At 45.3% G+C, this 16052-nt stretch overlaps 1 protein-coding gene across 4 annotated transcripts in view; it reads right to left on the bottom strand.

Moving 5' to 3' along the window:
• The window catches only part of IQSEC2 (IQ motif and Sec7 domain ArfGEF 2), a 161654-nt gene that overhangs the window by 130679 nt on the left and 14923 nt on the right, over positions 1 to 16052 (bottom strand). For all 4 annotated transcript variants that reach the window (XM_053370969.1, XM_053370972.1, XM_053370971.1 and 1 more), the window contains exon 2: positions 6485 to 6514. In XM_053370969.1, coding sequence (XP_053226944.1) covers positions 6485 to 6514 — 30 coding nt within the window. The remainder of the gene's footprint in view (positions 1 to 6484; positions 6515 to 16052) is intronic.

Below are 16052 nucleotides of genomic sequence, written 5' to 3'. Positions count from 1 at the left end.
GAACATTTGGATCTGAAAAGTTACAGGGGGGGTTGGGGGGAAGCTACAAACTACACATGGATTGCAACAGTTGCCATTTAACCATCCAGAAAGTTTTAAGGGTGCCTAAAAGACAACAGAGGGACGCGGGTGGCGCTGTGGGTAAAAGCCTCAGCGCCTAGGGCTTGCCGATCAAAAGGTCAGCGGTTCGAATCCCCGCGGCGGGGTGCGCTCCCGCTGCTCGGTCCCAGCGCCTGCCAACCTAGCAGTTCGAAAGCACCCCCAGGTGCAAGTAGATAAATAGGGACCGCTTACTGGCGGGAAGGTAAACGGCATTTCCGTGTGCTGCGCTGGCTCGCCAGATGCAGCTTGTCACGCTGGCCACGTGACCCGGAAGTGTCTCCGGACAGCGCTGGCCCCTGGCCTCTTAAGTGAGATGGGCACACAACCCCAGAGTCTGTCAAGACTGGCCCATACGGGCAGGGGTACCTTTACCTTTACCTTTAAAAGACAACAGAGACAGAGCCTGTCTAATGTTCAAGGAGAGGGAATTCCAAAGGGCAGGTGCCACAACACTAAAGGCCTGATTCCTACATTGTGCACAATGGACCTCCTGATAACATGGTACCTGCAGGAGGCCCTCACCTGAAGAGCACAGTGATGGCCTGGACATATGCAGGATGAGATTCTCTTTCAGGTATCCTGGTTCTGCGTATGGCTGTAAATCATAATGCCCTGTGGACTGTCCTTCTGAAAATTGGCTGCCCAGATAAATTTGTGAACATCATTCAGCTCCTCCATGATAATATGACCACAACAATCGCAGATAACAATCGCAAATAACCATTCACAGTGGGATCAGGTGCCCCAACTCTGTTCATTATTTTCATTGCCATGATCCTACACTTTGTCGAAGGGGAACTCCCCACCGGAGTAGATATCATATATCGAACAGATGGAAAGAAAGCTCTTCAATCTGAGCAGGCTGAAAGCAAAGAGTAAGGTTACCGTAACTTCCGTCATAGAGCTTCAGTATGCTGATGACAACGTAGTGTGTGCACGCTCAGAGGATGATTTCCAAACCATCCTAAATATCTTTACAGAAGCTTAAGAAAAGCTTGGCCTATCACTCAACATCCAAAAAACCAAAGTGCTGCACCAGCAAACATTGGAAAATGTCGATCACTTCTCCTACCTAGGCAGTTATCTTTCCACAAGGGCCAACATTGATGCCGAAATCCAGCATCGCCTGAGCTCTGCAAGTGTGGTTTTCTCCCAATTGAAGTGCAGAGTGTTTCAGGACTGGAATATTCGCAGGGAAACCAAAATGCTTGTTTACAAAGCTATTGTACTACCAACCTTACTATATGCTTGTGAAACATGGACCACTTATAAATGCCATCTCCAGCTCCTCGAAAGATTCCATCAACAGTGTCTCTGAAAAAATTTACACATCACTTAGGAAGACAGGCGAGCTAATATCAGTGTACTGGAAGAAGCAAAGATCACCAGTGTTGAAGCAATGATTCTTCAACAGCCAACTTCATTGGGCTGGTCATGTTATTCGAATGCCTAATGATCGTCTTCCAAAGCAACTACTCTATTACGAACTTAAAAATGGAAAGCGTAATGCTGGTGGTCAACAAAAGGGGTTCAAAGACTGTCTCAAGGCAAATCTAAAAAAATGTAGTATAAACACTGACAACTGGGAAACACTGGCCTGCGAGCACTCCAGTTGGAGAACAGCCTTTACCAAAGGTGCCATGGGCTTTGAAGACACTCAAACTCAGGATGCAAGGGAGAAACGTGCTAAGAGGAAGGCACGTTTGGCAAATCCACACCGTGATCAACTCCTGCCCGGGAACCAATGTCCCCACTGTGGAAGGACGTGTGAATCCAGAACTGGCCCCCACAGTCACTTATGGACCCATTGTTAAAACTGTGTTTATGGAAGACAATCTTACTCGGCTACAAGTAATCGCTAAAGAAGAAGAAGAAGTATACACCAAAACCAGCACCTTGAATTTATCCCGGTAGGTAACTGGCAACCAGAGCAATTCGTTCAATAGTGGGGCAACATGTTGGCGATATTCTGCCTTTATTAGGAGGTTAGACTTCAACCTGACTTTATTTAGGAGGTTAGCCATGAAAGGTGTAGCTTTGGGCAAGTTCTCTACTGTCAGGGTTGCATTATCTCTCACCTCCCACATAGAAATTTTGTACCAGCCTTGTATTTAAGCACTTGTCCAGTTGCCACAGGTGATAAAGAACTTCATGCAGGTGACTCCACTGAGTTCTATGGATGTGAGTGAGAATGCTCTGTCCCTCTTCAAGCACAGAAGCCAAGAGGGCTGCCAGAGGAGGGAAGCCTCAACTTCCACACCAGCACAGTATTACAAACAGCAGCTGCAATGGGGACATAGCTCTCCATCTCCTCAGCCAGCCCCCAGCAGGCTAATAAGTATTTTTGCAAGCTAGTAAGTATTGTGGAGTTGGGGGGGGCAGGGACTTCTTTACAAGACTCACAGTTGTTAAGAGTCTAGCTGCGCTAAATTGATTTTATACGACTTTTAGCAGTCATGGCCTACTCCCAAAGAATCCTGGGAACTGGAATTTGGTAAAGGAGCTGGGGATTCTGTCAGAGTTGTCTAGCATAGCCCCATCCATCCCTGCCCTCTCCCCCCAGTTGCAATTCCCCCAGTTCTTGGGAATGACTATTAAGCCAGATTTAAAGTATGTGGTGTAGATAAACCCATGCAATGTATGTGTATTCCCAGAATATGCTGTGTGTACATATGCACATGCTTTGGTGTATGGGAGATGTGTGTGTGAAGGTACCAGCTTTTGGTGGCCATGTTCACAACTGGCATGGAGCCCCCGGGGCCGAAAAGCTTAGACACCCATGCCTTACAACTGCTTCTGAAGGCCTCTATTCCTAGCAGCTGCTGGAAAATCTGGAAATCTGGCTTCCTCAACTTACCAGGCACCATTCCCAATGGCCAGAAATTAAAATGCATAATCCTAATTCTTACCAGGAGCAATTCCTAAACGTTAATCACAGTAAGCCTCCCCAAGGGAAGAACATTATATTTGAGCACACCCTAAATATAATTAAAGATAAACCAGGGAGGTTTCCTTGCTACTAGCTCTTACCCATGAAGTGCTTTAGGACTCTGAAGTGGAGAACTCTGGGGACAGAACAGTCGTCATTTTACTCCCTAAAGAAAGCAGTCTCAAGTCATCTTGGCTTTACTTCCCACCCACAACTTTGCCCCACCCCTACCCAGCTGCTCATCCAACTTCATGGAGGAAATAGGAGCACAACTCAGGCACATCCTAAAAGTTGACAACAGAAGCCAAGCGCTCAAGCAGTAACTTCCCTGCCCTTGCTCCAATCCATAGGATTTAATTCCCTTGACTAAGCTTGGAATAGAAAGAAATATTTTCCCTAGTTAAACCAGAAAGTAATTACTGCTCGTGTGCATGCATGAACACAACACACACATTTTAGTGTGGATATAGTTGATTTTATCTGTATCAATATCTGTATATACCTTGGCACTAGACTTTCCAGGTGTATTTTGCTTTTACAAGAGATCAGTTGAAAGCTTACCAGTTTATTCATTAATACAATTCGTCGTTCAACTACTTGGGAGAGCCTCACCAATCAGGGACCTCAGATACTGTGGGAGAAGTGACACAAGATACACAACGAAGCACAGTCTTTGCCCCAAAGAACTGACAGTCTCGATATATACAGACTCCACACTCCCAAAGTGCAGATATAGTCTTAGAGTGATGAAGTTATCCGTATGACTAAGTCAGCAGCAAAGTGAAGAATCTGATCTTGGTATTTTGAGTACAGGAAGACCATTTTGCTTCCATACTAAGGGCTCAAAAGGTTGTCCACAGTATTTTGAGAGACTCACAACTGAAACTGCCACTGTTGTGCAGAAATCCACCTGTAGCCCTACCCTCAGGGAATAGTCTCTTTTGTCAGCAAAATAGCCAACACAAAATAGCTCTTACAAGGCCAATCTGCAGCTGGGAAAATATAGACATAATCTGAAAACCATGGGGATAATGTTACTTTGCCAAGAAAAGCTCAACAACATTTGTGTCTGGATTTTCACTTTTTGAAATATGGCAACCCCACAAAGGAATTCCATGTCACTGGAAGTGCAAACAACAGTGAGAGACTGTGGGATGCCCACAGACCACAGCATTCCTATTCTGCATATTGTGCTTCCCCTCTTCCTCTCCCCTCTGCCATCTTGGTCTCTAGTACCCGGGAGGTGGAATCAGCATTCCTAATATTTTTGCTACAGGAGGAGCCAACACAGATCCCAGGACCAATGCAACTTTCCTGGCACATCCAATTTGCAACTGAATGTGACCATATCAGTGGTGACCAAGCTTAGGCAAAAAGGGGTTGCCCTTAACAATGCAAAGGTAAAGCGGCCCAACGTGGCAGAGGGGTGTAGCGGTTAGAGGTCCCGGCTTCAGCCCACCAATTAGCCACAGAGTTCTTGGGGTGGCTTCCCCAAGGGCTATTTTTCAGTCTAATCTATTTCATAGGGGTGTTGTGAGGACAAAATGAGGAAGCTGCAGGAAATCTATGTAGGCCAATTCCACATTACTTAGACGGGGTAGAAATGTAATAAATGAAAGAAATTTTTAAAAAGATCTTGTGACCCAATGGCAGCTTTTGAATGGGAACCAGAGGTAAAGGCTACATGTTATAATCTTTTCTTAGCTCTGTCGTAGTCACTAACTACTTCCCACTCACCTGTACTACAGCTGGGACTAGAACAGATGAGTGCTTTGCACCCCACACATGTCAGAGCCCCAAGTTGCTTCATTCCATGTCATTTTTAAACTGGACTAGATTGCACTGAATAGAAAATTTCCCACCGCCTATGCCAGAGATACAGCCATGCCACTCTACCCTCCACCCAAGAGATGGTCCAAGCCCACACAACATGTGGCCCACAAAGCTGAACACAGTCCATCCACCATACAAAGCCCAGCTTCGTTGGTTAGCATAGTGGAGCATCTGACTGGGCCCATGCGCTGACCAGAGGGCCTATGGCCAGCCAAAGCTCCCAAAACAAACCACGGATACCCTGCATCTCTCAGGACCCTGTTGGTGCCACAGTCTCCCTTGGGCATGATTTCCTCTTACACACAGTAGATGCCCTGGTGGCCTGGCATGGGGCACATGGGGGAAATCGGCCAAACGGAACTGGGCAGCTTCCCAAGAAGGAGACAGAGCATGTGGAGAGACAGGCTGGCAGTGGCAAGGAGGAACAGCAACAGCTCCTTCTCTACAGAGTTGGGCCAGCCTAGGCCTCCCTTTTTATTTTCTGTACTTATTTTCTGCACTCCCCTCCCCAAGACTGTGGCAGCGGCGGCAATCCCTGATAGTGCTGGGAAAGGAGCAGTGAATCCCAGGCCGGCCAGTCCAGCACTGCTGCAACCACCCTCTTGCCACCCATACCAGGCTTCTCATAGATATGTGTATTGGGGGGAAGGGGCACTGTAGCTCTCTTGCCCAGGCCTTGCCAAAACCACAGGGGCCTCCCAGGGCCTCACTGAATTTACTGTGTTTCTTGATTTGCCTAGGAAAGTATAAAAACAGCAATTGTCAAGCACCTGACTGAGCACCTAATATATGGGTGGCAGCTTGTGTCTGGCTTGCTGGATTACAAACTGTACCCCCTGCCAGGACTATCTCCTTGATCTCTGCATTGGGAGGTTTTTAACACTTGATGTTTTTCCTGTGTTTTTAGATATGCTTTAAGCCACCCAGAGTGGCTGGGGAAACCCAGCCAGATGGGTGGGGTATTATAATAATAATAATAATAATAATAATAATAATAATAATAATAATAATAATAATATTCTCTTATCCCTCCTTCATTTTCCATGCATCATGTCTGCTTTAATTCCTAAGCCAGTGGGCAGAGATCAAGGTTATTTACTTGTTCAATGAAAAGCAATAGGTGCTTGATGAGTATTTATATGTTTTACTAATAATGTGTATATTATTATCAATAGCATTGTTTTCATTATTATTAACCTTACTCAAGAAGTAATACATAAATGCCTGATATTTTAAGACTACAGGAATCTGATTTAAATTAAAGCATGCTTCCTTAGCCATTCCACATCCTGCTGTATGCCATTCTATCTGTGATCTAAGGAAATACAACCCTTCTCCTGTGGGCAAGGACACCTTTCTCTGCCCTGTCCATTGGTTCCCACAAGTGTGTGTTCAGTCCAAGCCACATCCAGGTATGAACCCTTTCTCCATGGAGGAAAAGATCCAAACTCAGAAATTTATCCAGGGAGACCACACATAAGAAACCACGCAGGTCTCTGGGTGGGATGGGAGCAATCAGGGTGGGTGGGTGGGTGGACATAACGGGAAGAGAGGGAAAGGTGGGGGAGGGGAGATAGGGAATGTGTTTTTCTTTTTCTTAAAAGAAACAGTGCAACTGACCTGACAGTTCTTGAATTTTCCCCATCCGACCTGCAAAACAAAGAGACAAGAATGGTCAGTGCGAGATTATGATTCAGGTCACCGTGAAGGTAAAGTGTTGTGGTGTGGGTGAGGGTTCAGAAGAAAAGAGTTTTGTATTAGAAAATGGTCACACCCAGACTTCAAGGAGACACACAATGACAAAGGTGGATTTGCTGGGGTGGGAGTGGGTCTGTTTTTCTTTAGTATGAAAATTGGAGTCCTTCTGGCAAAGAAATTTTGGAGAATGGTTTATGAGAAATTTTTAAAAAATATTTACTCACTTTTCCTAAGAAGCCAGAAGCCTTCTTTTAGCAATAATAGGGGAAGAGATTCCAAAGAACGTTTAAAATCTATTTTGTTAGCGGCCACAAGAATAGTTTATGCAAAGTACTGGAAGGAGGAGGCAACTCCGACAAAAGACCAATGGTTGCATAAACTAATAGAATGTGTGGAATTAGCAGGTTTAATGGCCAAAATAAGAAACTGGGATAAGGAAAAAATAAGGAGTGAGTAGGATTGTTTTGGAAAATATTTAAAAAGTTACTTTCCAGGTGGGATGAACTAGGACCAGCAAAGGACAAGATACTGTAAATGAATAGAGAGGAAGAAAAAGGGTGGAATTGGGTCTATTGGGGATGCAGAAATCCAAAGAATATGAACTAGAATGTCACTGAAGGATAGATTGGGGAGCGCATACAGACTGGATACATAAATCCATGTTTATAAATGTGTGCAACTTTAAATTTGAAAATGCATAAATATAACTACTATTATTTAAATAATAACATTGGAGTCCTTTAATTGGAGATTAGGGGTGAATAATGGGAATAACCAACTTCTGTAGCTTCCCCTCAAAGCCCACCAGTAATGAGCTGAAAAAAGTTGGTTGTGGTTTTCTTAGCAGCAGCATAGCATGTGCTACCAGGCCTGGGGCAGGCACACTGGGGTGCAGAGCAGCGGGGCACATTGGAGGGAGCCCTGCCCTCGTCACTGACACCGCGGCTTCAGATCAGGCTGGTGGGGCTGATCTGCAAGGCACACATGCTGCCTGGCAGCCCTGCCTGGCTCTGAGAGGTGCCGGATTTACGTATAAGCTAAACAAGCCATAGCTTAGGGCCCCACTCTCTTGTGCCCCCCCCCCCAAAATTCAATATTAATATACTTCTTCTTAATTGTATTTCAGTTCAACAATTACTTTGATAAAATACATGTTTGGTTACGTGCAAATGGCTTTAGGTCCCTAAATTACCATATAGCATATATTCAACACAAAAAAAGCGACAATTGTTGTTGACAAAGGACAGCTGGACACATAAAGGGCCCCATTACCTTCAGGAGCTCCTTAGGGCCTCATCAAACCTAAATCCGGCCCTGGGTCGGACTGTCGGATCCCAGCCTGGCAAAGCGGCAGGGGGGGCGCACACCTGAGCCAGAGCCTAGCGGAGGAGGGGGGCAGTGATGCTGCCACAGGCTCCCCCCCACTTCTGCCCCTGGGGGATGCCCTCTTCCTCCCTCCTTGGGGGCTGGTGGTGGCAGCACCCTTCCCCTCCCTCCTGGCCGGCCCAGGGGTGGGGCCCAGGCAGGTGTCCCTTCGCTGGCCATAAGGAGACGGAGGCATCACTACCCCTCCCAGCCCAGAAGGCTGCAACCTCTCTCTCTCTGGCTCCAGCTTCGATGACGGAGCCTGTTGTGGGGAGACCTGGTTGTGCCCCCTCAAAAAAGCGTGCCGGGGGGCATGGCTTCCCCAGCCCCTCCCCAGCCCCTCCCCACGCTAGGCCACTGTTTCTGTGAAACCACACACACACACACACAGGGCCCTGTTTTGTACACAGAGGCAAACATTTCGCCTCCTTCAAAAAGGCAACTGCCATGCATAGTACAGTTTGTCAAGGGTGGGGGAAAAGGATCACAATTTCACAGTAGAAGGTAATCTCCACGCCAAAAAATAATGATATTTTGGGGGGAAATGTCATGTCCTCCCCACACCTCAAGAAACAGTTTTTAAAAATAGCTCCATGGAAATTTTGCTACATAACTGAACTTGAAATTTTGGCACAACCTCATTCTCTACACCCAATCCCAATCCGTAGCTACTTTAATTCCATGGTTCCTTCAGCTCAAAATCCTAATGTGTGATCCCTCTGCTGCCTGGACTTCTGGCCTACCTGATGACTCCAGCAGCCATTAAGAGGTGTAAGAGGAGTATATTTTTACCAGCAAACCAAACACATTTGGGTCAACAGAGTATCTTTATAGAACTGGCAAAGTGATAAATGTTATATGGGAATTAGGAGTCAGTGGCACACAAAGGAACCTCCATAGGAGAGGTACCATATTATGGTGCATAATCTTTTCACTCTCCTCTCAAATGGGCCTGTACCCAGTGGCGGAGCTTCATGCTCCAGCACCAGGGGGCAGAGAGCAGGCGGGGCAGGGCTGGCGCGTGTCCTGGGGGCGGGGCATGCCGCCTGCAGGGCATGGCGCCCAGCACAGGCAGGGGGCAGCCGCGATGGCACCCCACTGGGATTGTGCTGCCAGGGGCAGTGTGCTCCCCCCCCACTCCTCTTCCTCCACCAGTGTCTGTACCTAGGGACACAGGTGGCGCTGTGGTCTAAACTACTGAACCTCTTGGGCTTGCTGATCAGAAAGTCAGCAGTTCAAATCTGTGTGACGGGGTGAGCTCCTGTTGCTCTGTCCCAGCTTCTGCCAACCTAGCAATTTGAAAGCTCACCAGCGCAAGTAGATAAATAGGTACCGCTGCAGCAGGAAGGTAAATGGCATTTCTGTGTGCTCTGGCACTCGTCATGGTGTCCTGTTGTGTGAGAAGCAGTTTAGTCCTGCTGGCCACATGACCCAGAAAGCTGTCTGTGGACAAACGCCGGCTCCCCCAGCCTGAAGTGAGATGAGTGCCACACCCCATAGTTGCCTTTGACTGGACTTAACCGTCCAGGGGTCCTTTACCTTTACCTTAAGGGACTACAGACTAAAGTTACTCATGTAAGGTTAAGAAGTGGGGGTCAGATTTTAGCCAATGCGGAAAGGAAAAGCTAGTGATGTCATTAGTTGGTTCAGCAAATTTGCCCAACTTGGAGCACTGCGCTATATCAGCATTTTCAGCTCCAAATTTCTGATTCTGTGTGGTCAACATTCAGCAAAGCAGGCACCCATGGGCAAATGTGCACAAGTTATTTAAGGATATCCTACCACCCATAATGAAACCCTCACCCGGTTGCATTCAATACTTTGAGCAGGACCCACTGAAATTAATGGACATGAATAACAGAAGTTCCTCAATTTCAGTGGCTCTACTCTGGGTTTGACTAGTTGCATACAGCTACTCAAGCTCCAAAGCCAGTTGATTTGCAGGCACACGTTCAGAGTAAATAATAATTATTTAATAATAACTGCTTACTGTCAATGAAACGCAAGTTGATTGCTGTGAATTTCATGGTCACAGACTACCCAATCAAGCAGCCTTCCACTTGCTTTCTTCTCTGTTATGCTCAATCAAGTGTCTTGATTATTTCTTGCAAATTCAGCATATACAGTCAGTGTCTCATCCCGTCCAGATCTCAACCCAGGGAATTTGTGGCCAGTGCTATTTTTCTAGGGGGGGGGGAATAAGTGTTGGAGCTCACTATGAGCTCACCCTTGTGCTCTTATAACGGCAGTGGAGTTCCAGCGAGTTTCAGCTGGGAAAAAAGCCTTACTTGTGGCCCTCCAGATATTGTTGAATTCCAGCTCCCATTAGCCTCAGACAATGTAGTCAATGTGGTCAGAGATGATGGGAGTTGTAATCCAGCAACAGGTTCCCCACCTCTCTTGTTCTTGCAGGTGTTTGGCATTGGAGCAGGGCTGGGGCAAGGGGTTGAATTTCCAAGTGCTCTTCACAATGGCTGGTACTATGGGCTGGATGCAGGGCAGGTGAAACCAATACCCAGGGGACAATACAATGCAGTGGTACCTCGGGTTAAGTACTTAATTCATTCCGGAGGTCCGTTCTTAACCTGAAACTGTTCTTAACCTGAAGCACCACTTTAGCTATTGGGGCCTCCTGCTGATGCCGCACCGCCGGAGTCCAATTTCTGTTCTTATCCTGAAGCAAAGTTCTTAACCTGAAGCACTATTTCTGGGTTAGCGGAGTCTGTAACCTGAAGCACATGTAACCTGAAGCATATGTAACCTGAGGTACCACTGTACATACATCTGCATGTGACAGTATTATAATCTGGGAAAGAATTCTCTGAAAAAAGACAAGTGTTTTCAGAATGCTCAAATAAAGCTCGCAAATACCAAACTGGTACCAAATCAAGCTGTGAGAAGTTCAGCTATCATTATTAAAAGCCTAAATACAAGTAGCCTTGTACTTTTACATAGTTATAATTTTAACAAAATAAAGACAAATGTCATATCAACCTTCCCAGTACGTCTGCACTAACTGGTAGAAAACTGAAAGGTGGGAGCAAGGTTTACTTCATACTTCAACGGAAGACTGCCTGTACATTTCCCCCCAACTGCACCCAAAAGGGCTGGTGTCTAATAGATCCTCCAAGTGTCCCTACTTTCCAGGGACAACCCCAGATTTACAGAAGCCGTCTCAGTTTCTGATTTGATCCCAGAATGTCCCGTTTTAACTCAGAACGTCCATCGGAGAAATGTTGAAGTGTATGGTAGGACATCGCTATTTTCATCTGAGGGTATGGAAGTTATGCGATAATACAACCTTTAGAAGACATCTGAAGGCAACCCTGTATAGGGAAGTTTTAAAATATTTTATTATGTTTTTATATATGTTGGAAGCTGCCTGGGGCAACCCAGTCAGATAGACACAATATAAATAAAATTAATAATAATAATAATAATAATAATAATAATAATAATAATAGAATAGGACATCCCTATTTTCACTGGAGAAATGTTAAGAGAGTATGGACTAAGGGCCAAACTCGATAAGATCCAGGAGTGGATCTGCCATCTCTTTTACTTTTTTTAAAGCAGCTTCTAAGGAGGCAGAACAGATCAAGGCTATAGTGCTGAGGGGTATTAACTCTTTCCACTGCTACACCATTTCCCCAGCGTTTCTTCTATGAAGCCAAGGGAACCTGGGCATGATTTACACTGGGGAAATAATGTAGTAGAAGACCCTTTCCCTAATACTGAAGTCCTGATCCAATTCACCTCTCCTCACCCACCTGCTTTTTTAAAAAATGGGAGATCACAGGCCTTTAACATCTCATCCCATTAGGGAGTTTCTCTTTCTTAATGAAAACTCTGGTAACCTTTAGGTTAGATTACTGCAATGTGTTATATGTAGGGCTGTCTCTGTAGACAGTTTGGAAGCTTCAAGCTAGTGCAGAATTCGGTGGCCAGGTTGCTCATTGGGACAAGACTGTTTGGGTATATTATACTGATCCTGGTCCAACTGGACTGGCTGCCAGTTAGTTTCCAGGTGCAATTCAAAGTGCTGGTTTTGACCTATGAAGGCTTAAATAGCTCAGGACCGCAATACCTCAAGGATGCCCTCCCCCATCCTGGACCCTGCAATCATCATCTGAGGCCCTTCGTCATGTGCCTCCTCCACGAGAGGTTCAGAGGGTGAAGTTTTTGAATCCCTGCATTGTTAGGGGAAGACATGCATACCGATTTGCCAAAAACAAGAAACCCAAGTATATTAGAGCTCTTAAAGGGTCAAGGAACATTTGTTTCTAGTTTCATCATATATTTTTTTATTTAAAAAATCAGCCTCTCCAAAGCCAAGCCATGAAAATTAAAGAGCTTATTATTCCAGCTTTGAACAAAGGTAAGAATTTAAGCTGAGTCAGGACTCACTAGAGCATAGCATTAGAACTGATGTCTAGTGCCTTGGCTCTGTTGTGGAAATGGGAAGTAGTAACCTCTGGCTGTGTGCAGAGCATTTATCGCCATCAAGTAATCACAATCAGCTTCTAGATGCATGCGCTTAGAGACATTTTCACCACAGTGGGGCAGGGTGTGGCAGTGTGTCTGATTGAGAGCCTGCAGTTTTCCTTTTAGAAATTCACTGGCCAAGTCTCCCTCAAAGAGACCCAGAGGTTAACCAGGCAATGCAACGCTAAATTGCAAAGCCAGTGTACCACCACAGAGAAGTCACAACCCGCCTTGTTGTCGATGAGAAAGAGAACTGCACCCCTATGCAAGTCTCATGCCACCCCATTCCAACCACATAAAAATAATCTGAAGAGACACTTTTTTCCCTTTACATAAAAAGTGAAACTCACTGCAGGCTGATATCATCCCCCCTCCTCAATTTTCTTATCCCAGTAACATCCACCATATGCAAAATGATCTGAAAACGTTTCCTTCAGAGAGAGGTTACTGAGTAGCTGGTTACTCAGAAGCACCAGACACTCAGCCAGGCTAAGACATCATCTGGAGCTAGGCCACGGGATAGCTCAACAAACAACGCACAGGGTGGGGATGTAGTAGCACAAGGCAAAGAGCCTTTCAGGGTGGAGCAGTAGCACCTCACAATATAAACTTTCACTCCTGTCCGCCAAAGGCCTGCCGCAAGCAGCAGTACTAAATCTGTTGTCCAGGCGACTTTCGGCTATTGAAATTGAAGTATTGAACTTGGGCTTCTTGTTTGTCCCCACTCCCCAATATAATTCTTTTCAGATGTGAGTGAATTTATATAAACTTTTAAGTTTAATAAAGCATAAGGCATATTTTGGGAATGAATTTTCTCACACCGTCAGCCATTTTCGACTGAAGTCCCATTTCACACCACCGGTACTGGACCCCACTATCCAGACTTTTCAAAACATCATTTTGCAGGAGATTTCTCAATTAAAGGAATTCTTAACAATATGTCTAAGGCACAGAAAACAGCTTTGAGGAGTTTATCACAGGATGGGATAATCATTAAACTGGCTGAAAAATCTACAGGATTTACAAATTGAGGCACCAAGAATGTGATCTATTTGATAGAATGTTTGTCATTTGGTATATATTGGTGCCATGTCTCGCCAGCTGAAAACCCGCATCTTATAACATCATTCTCACATCTGAGGTAAACTTAAAAAGCCCCATTAGTGGAACATTTTATTCAACATAATCATACATGTGATGATTTTTGGTTTTTTTGTAATAAAACAGATTTGCTAGATGCAGTTGACTGGGAGTAACATCACCAGACGACTTGCCCAAATGGAATCCAAGTATATTTACACCATTTACATTAGCTCCACAGAGTTGGAATTCATCCATAGAGTTTCCAGGATTTGTTTGATTGATTTCAGCTGAGCTTGTGGGCAGTTCCCTACTTCACTTTTAAATATGTGAGCCCGGTCAGCATTGCCCAAGGAAGGGTAACAAATAGAAGGCTGAAGAACCTCTTTCTGTTCTTCCCTTGGGAGATATGCCTATAGCGACAGGGATGTTCTCCTGGTTTTCCATACAAGTGTTGGTGGTTGGTATTAGTTCTACATACCTTTTATGATTAAATTAGTAATTTTGTTGTTTTGTTCTATCTTTATAGATTTGCTCATTTTTCTACAATTGATATACAATTGATTGTATATTGTTTAGATTCATTGTAGAGGTAATCTGTTGTTTTTGTCCATGGAGTTTTCTTGGCAGGGATACTGGAGTGGCTTGCCAGTTCCTGCTCCAGGTGGATCATGTGGAACTAAAGAACCTCTTAATGAGGGTGAAAGAAGAGAGTGCAAGATGTGGTCTGAAGCTCAACATCAAAAAAATGAAGATCATGGCCACTGGGCCCATCACCTCCTGGCAAATAGAAGGGGAAGAAATGGAGGCAGTGAGAGATTTTACAATACTTTCTTTGGCTCCACGATCGCTGCAGATGGTGACAACAGTCACGAAATTAAAAGACGCCTGCTTCTTGGGAGAAAAGCGATGATAAACCTAGCATCTTAAAAAGCAGAGACATCACCTTGCCAACAAAGGTCCGTATAGTAAAAGCTATGGTTTTCCCAGTAGTGATGTATGGAAGTGAGAGCTGGACCATAAAGAAGGCTGATCGACGAAGAATTAATGCTTTTGAATTCTGGTGCTGGAGGAGACTCTTGAGAGTCCCATGGACTGCAAGAAGATCCAACCTCTCCATTCTTAAGGAAATCAGCCCTGAGTGCTCACTGGAAGAACAGATCCTGAAGCTGAGGCTCCAATACTTTGGCTACCTCATGAGAAGAGAAGACTTCCTGGAGAAGACCCTGATGGTGGGAAAGATGGAGGACACAAGGAGAAGGGGGTGACAGAGGACGAGATGGTTGGACAGTGTTCTTGAAGCTACCAGCATGAGTTTGACCAAACTGTGGGAGGCAGTGGAAGACAGGAGTGCCTGGCGTGCTCTGGTCCAGGGGGTCACGAAGAGGCGGACACGACTAAATGACTAAACAACAACAGGTAATCTATAATGAATGCATTCTCACCGAAATTCAACCATTCCGTATGGCAATAGAGATTGACTGTAATTCTGTTTTATCTTATCAGTTCAATGATTAAGCCCCTTTGTGGGAAGAAACGCTGATTGTAGCAGAACAGCATCTGGGTGTTGACTCACGAGTTGATGTTGCTTCTACCAAATACACGAGTGACTGTAAAGAAAAAGACTACTACTGGAATTTATTTGTTTGCTTGTTTATACTCCTTATTGTGGAGCAGTTGCCCTTGGTGATATCTTTTTGTGTGACATGGGATAACTCAGGCAGTCTCCTCTTCCTTTGGGATGCAGCTAGACAATGCCCCCATCCACTCTGCCCCTGCCAAGTCAGTTCCTCTGAGCAGATGAAGGACAGTTTTCTTTCAGCCCCAGAGGCTTCCTTGACGCTTGCTTCACACAAGAGAAGCAGGAGGAGGAGGAAGAGCTAGCAGGAAGCCCGTCAGCAGCTGAGATTCTCACTCGCAGTCCTGGGCTACTGCAAAACAGCTCCACCAAACAAGACTTTGCTGGCTGCACTGCAAAGCGAGGTGCTTGCTTACCACCTAACTTGCTCCTTTCCCTCTGTCTGACTGCAGGTTTGAGTCTGAACCGAAGATTCATTTGAAGAACCAAAACAAGTCACGTGACATAGTTGTCTCTGTCTGTCTTTCTCCACCCCCAGTCCTTTGGTTGGAGAATATTCTGCTCTTGACCTAAGGCGCAAGAGCTTCTACAGCCCTGTTTCAGGGGGCCCTTCCTGCTCCCTTAGGTCTTTCACCACACTTACTATGGAGTTCCCGACAAATTACTTGCACACACAAAAATGGTTTGATTAATCAACTTGCAAGCCACAGAAGTTTAAAACAGCACATTTACTATTTTCTTTTCCCCTTGGCTTATTTTGAGCCAGCAGAACAGGCTGGTGCAGCTCTTGACGGAGGACGGCACATCAGATGGCGCAGAGGAGGGGCAGCATGTATGAAAGCTCATCCCTCATATATAACACAGAGAAATGAACAGGTCAGAGAGATGGTTTTCAGTCTAAGAACAATTGTGGCAGTTTCTTTTGGGAACAGAATAATTTCTAAGACAACAACTGAATAGCAGGGGCTTTTCTCCTGGATA

This window comes from Podarcis raffonei, chromosome 17 (genome assembly GCF_027172205.1).
Source record: "Podarcis raffonei isolate rPodRaf1 chromosome 17, rPodRaf1.pri, whole genome shotgun sequence".
In the NCBI taxonomy this organism is placed as follows: Eukaryota; Metazoa; Chordata; class Lepidosauria; order Squamata; family Lacertidae; genus Podarcis; species Podarcis raffonei.
This window is presented reverse-complemented; position numbering and strand designations above follow the sequence as displayed.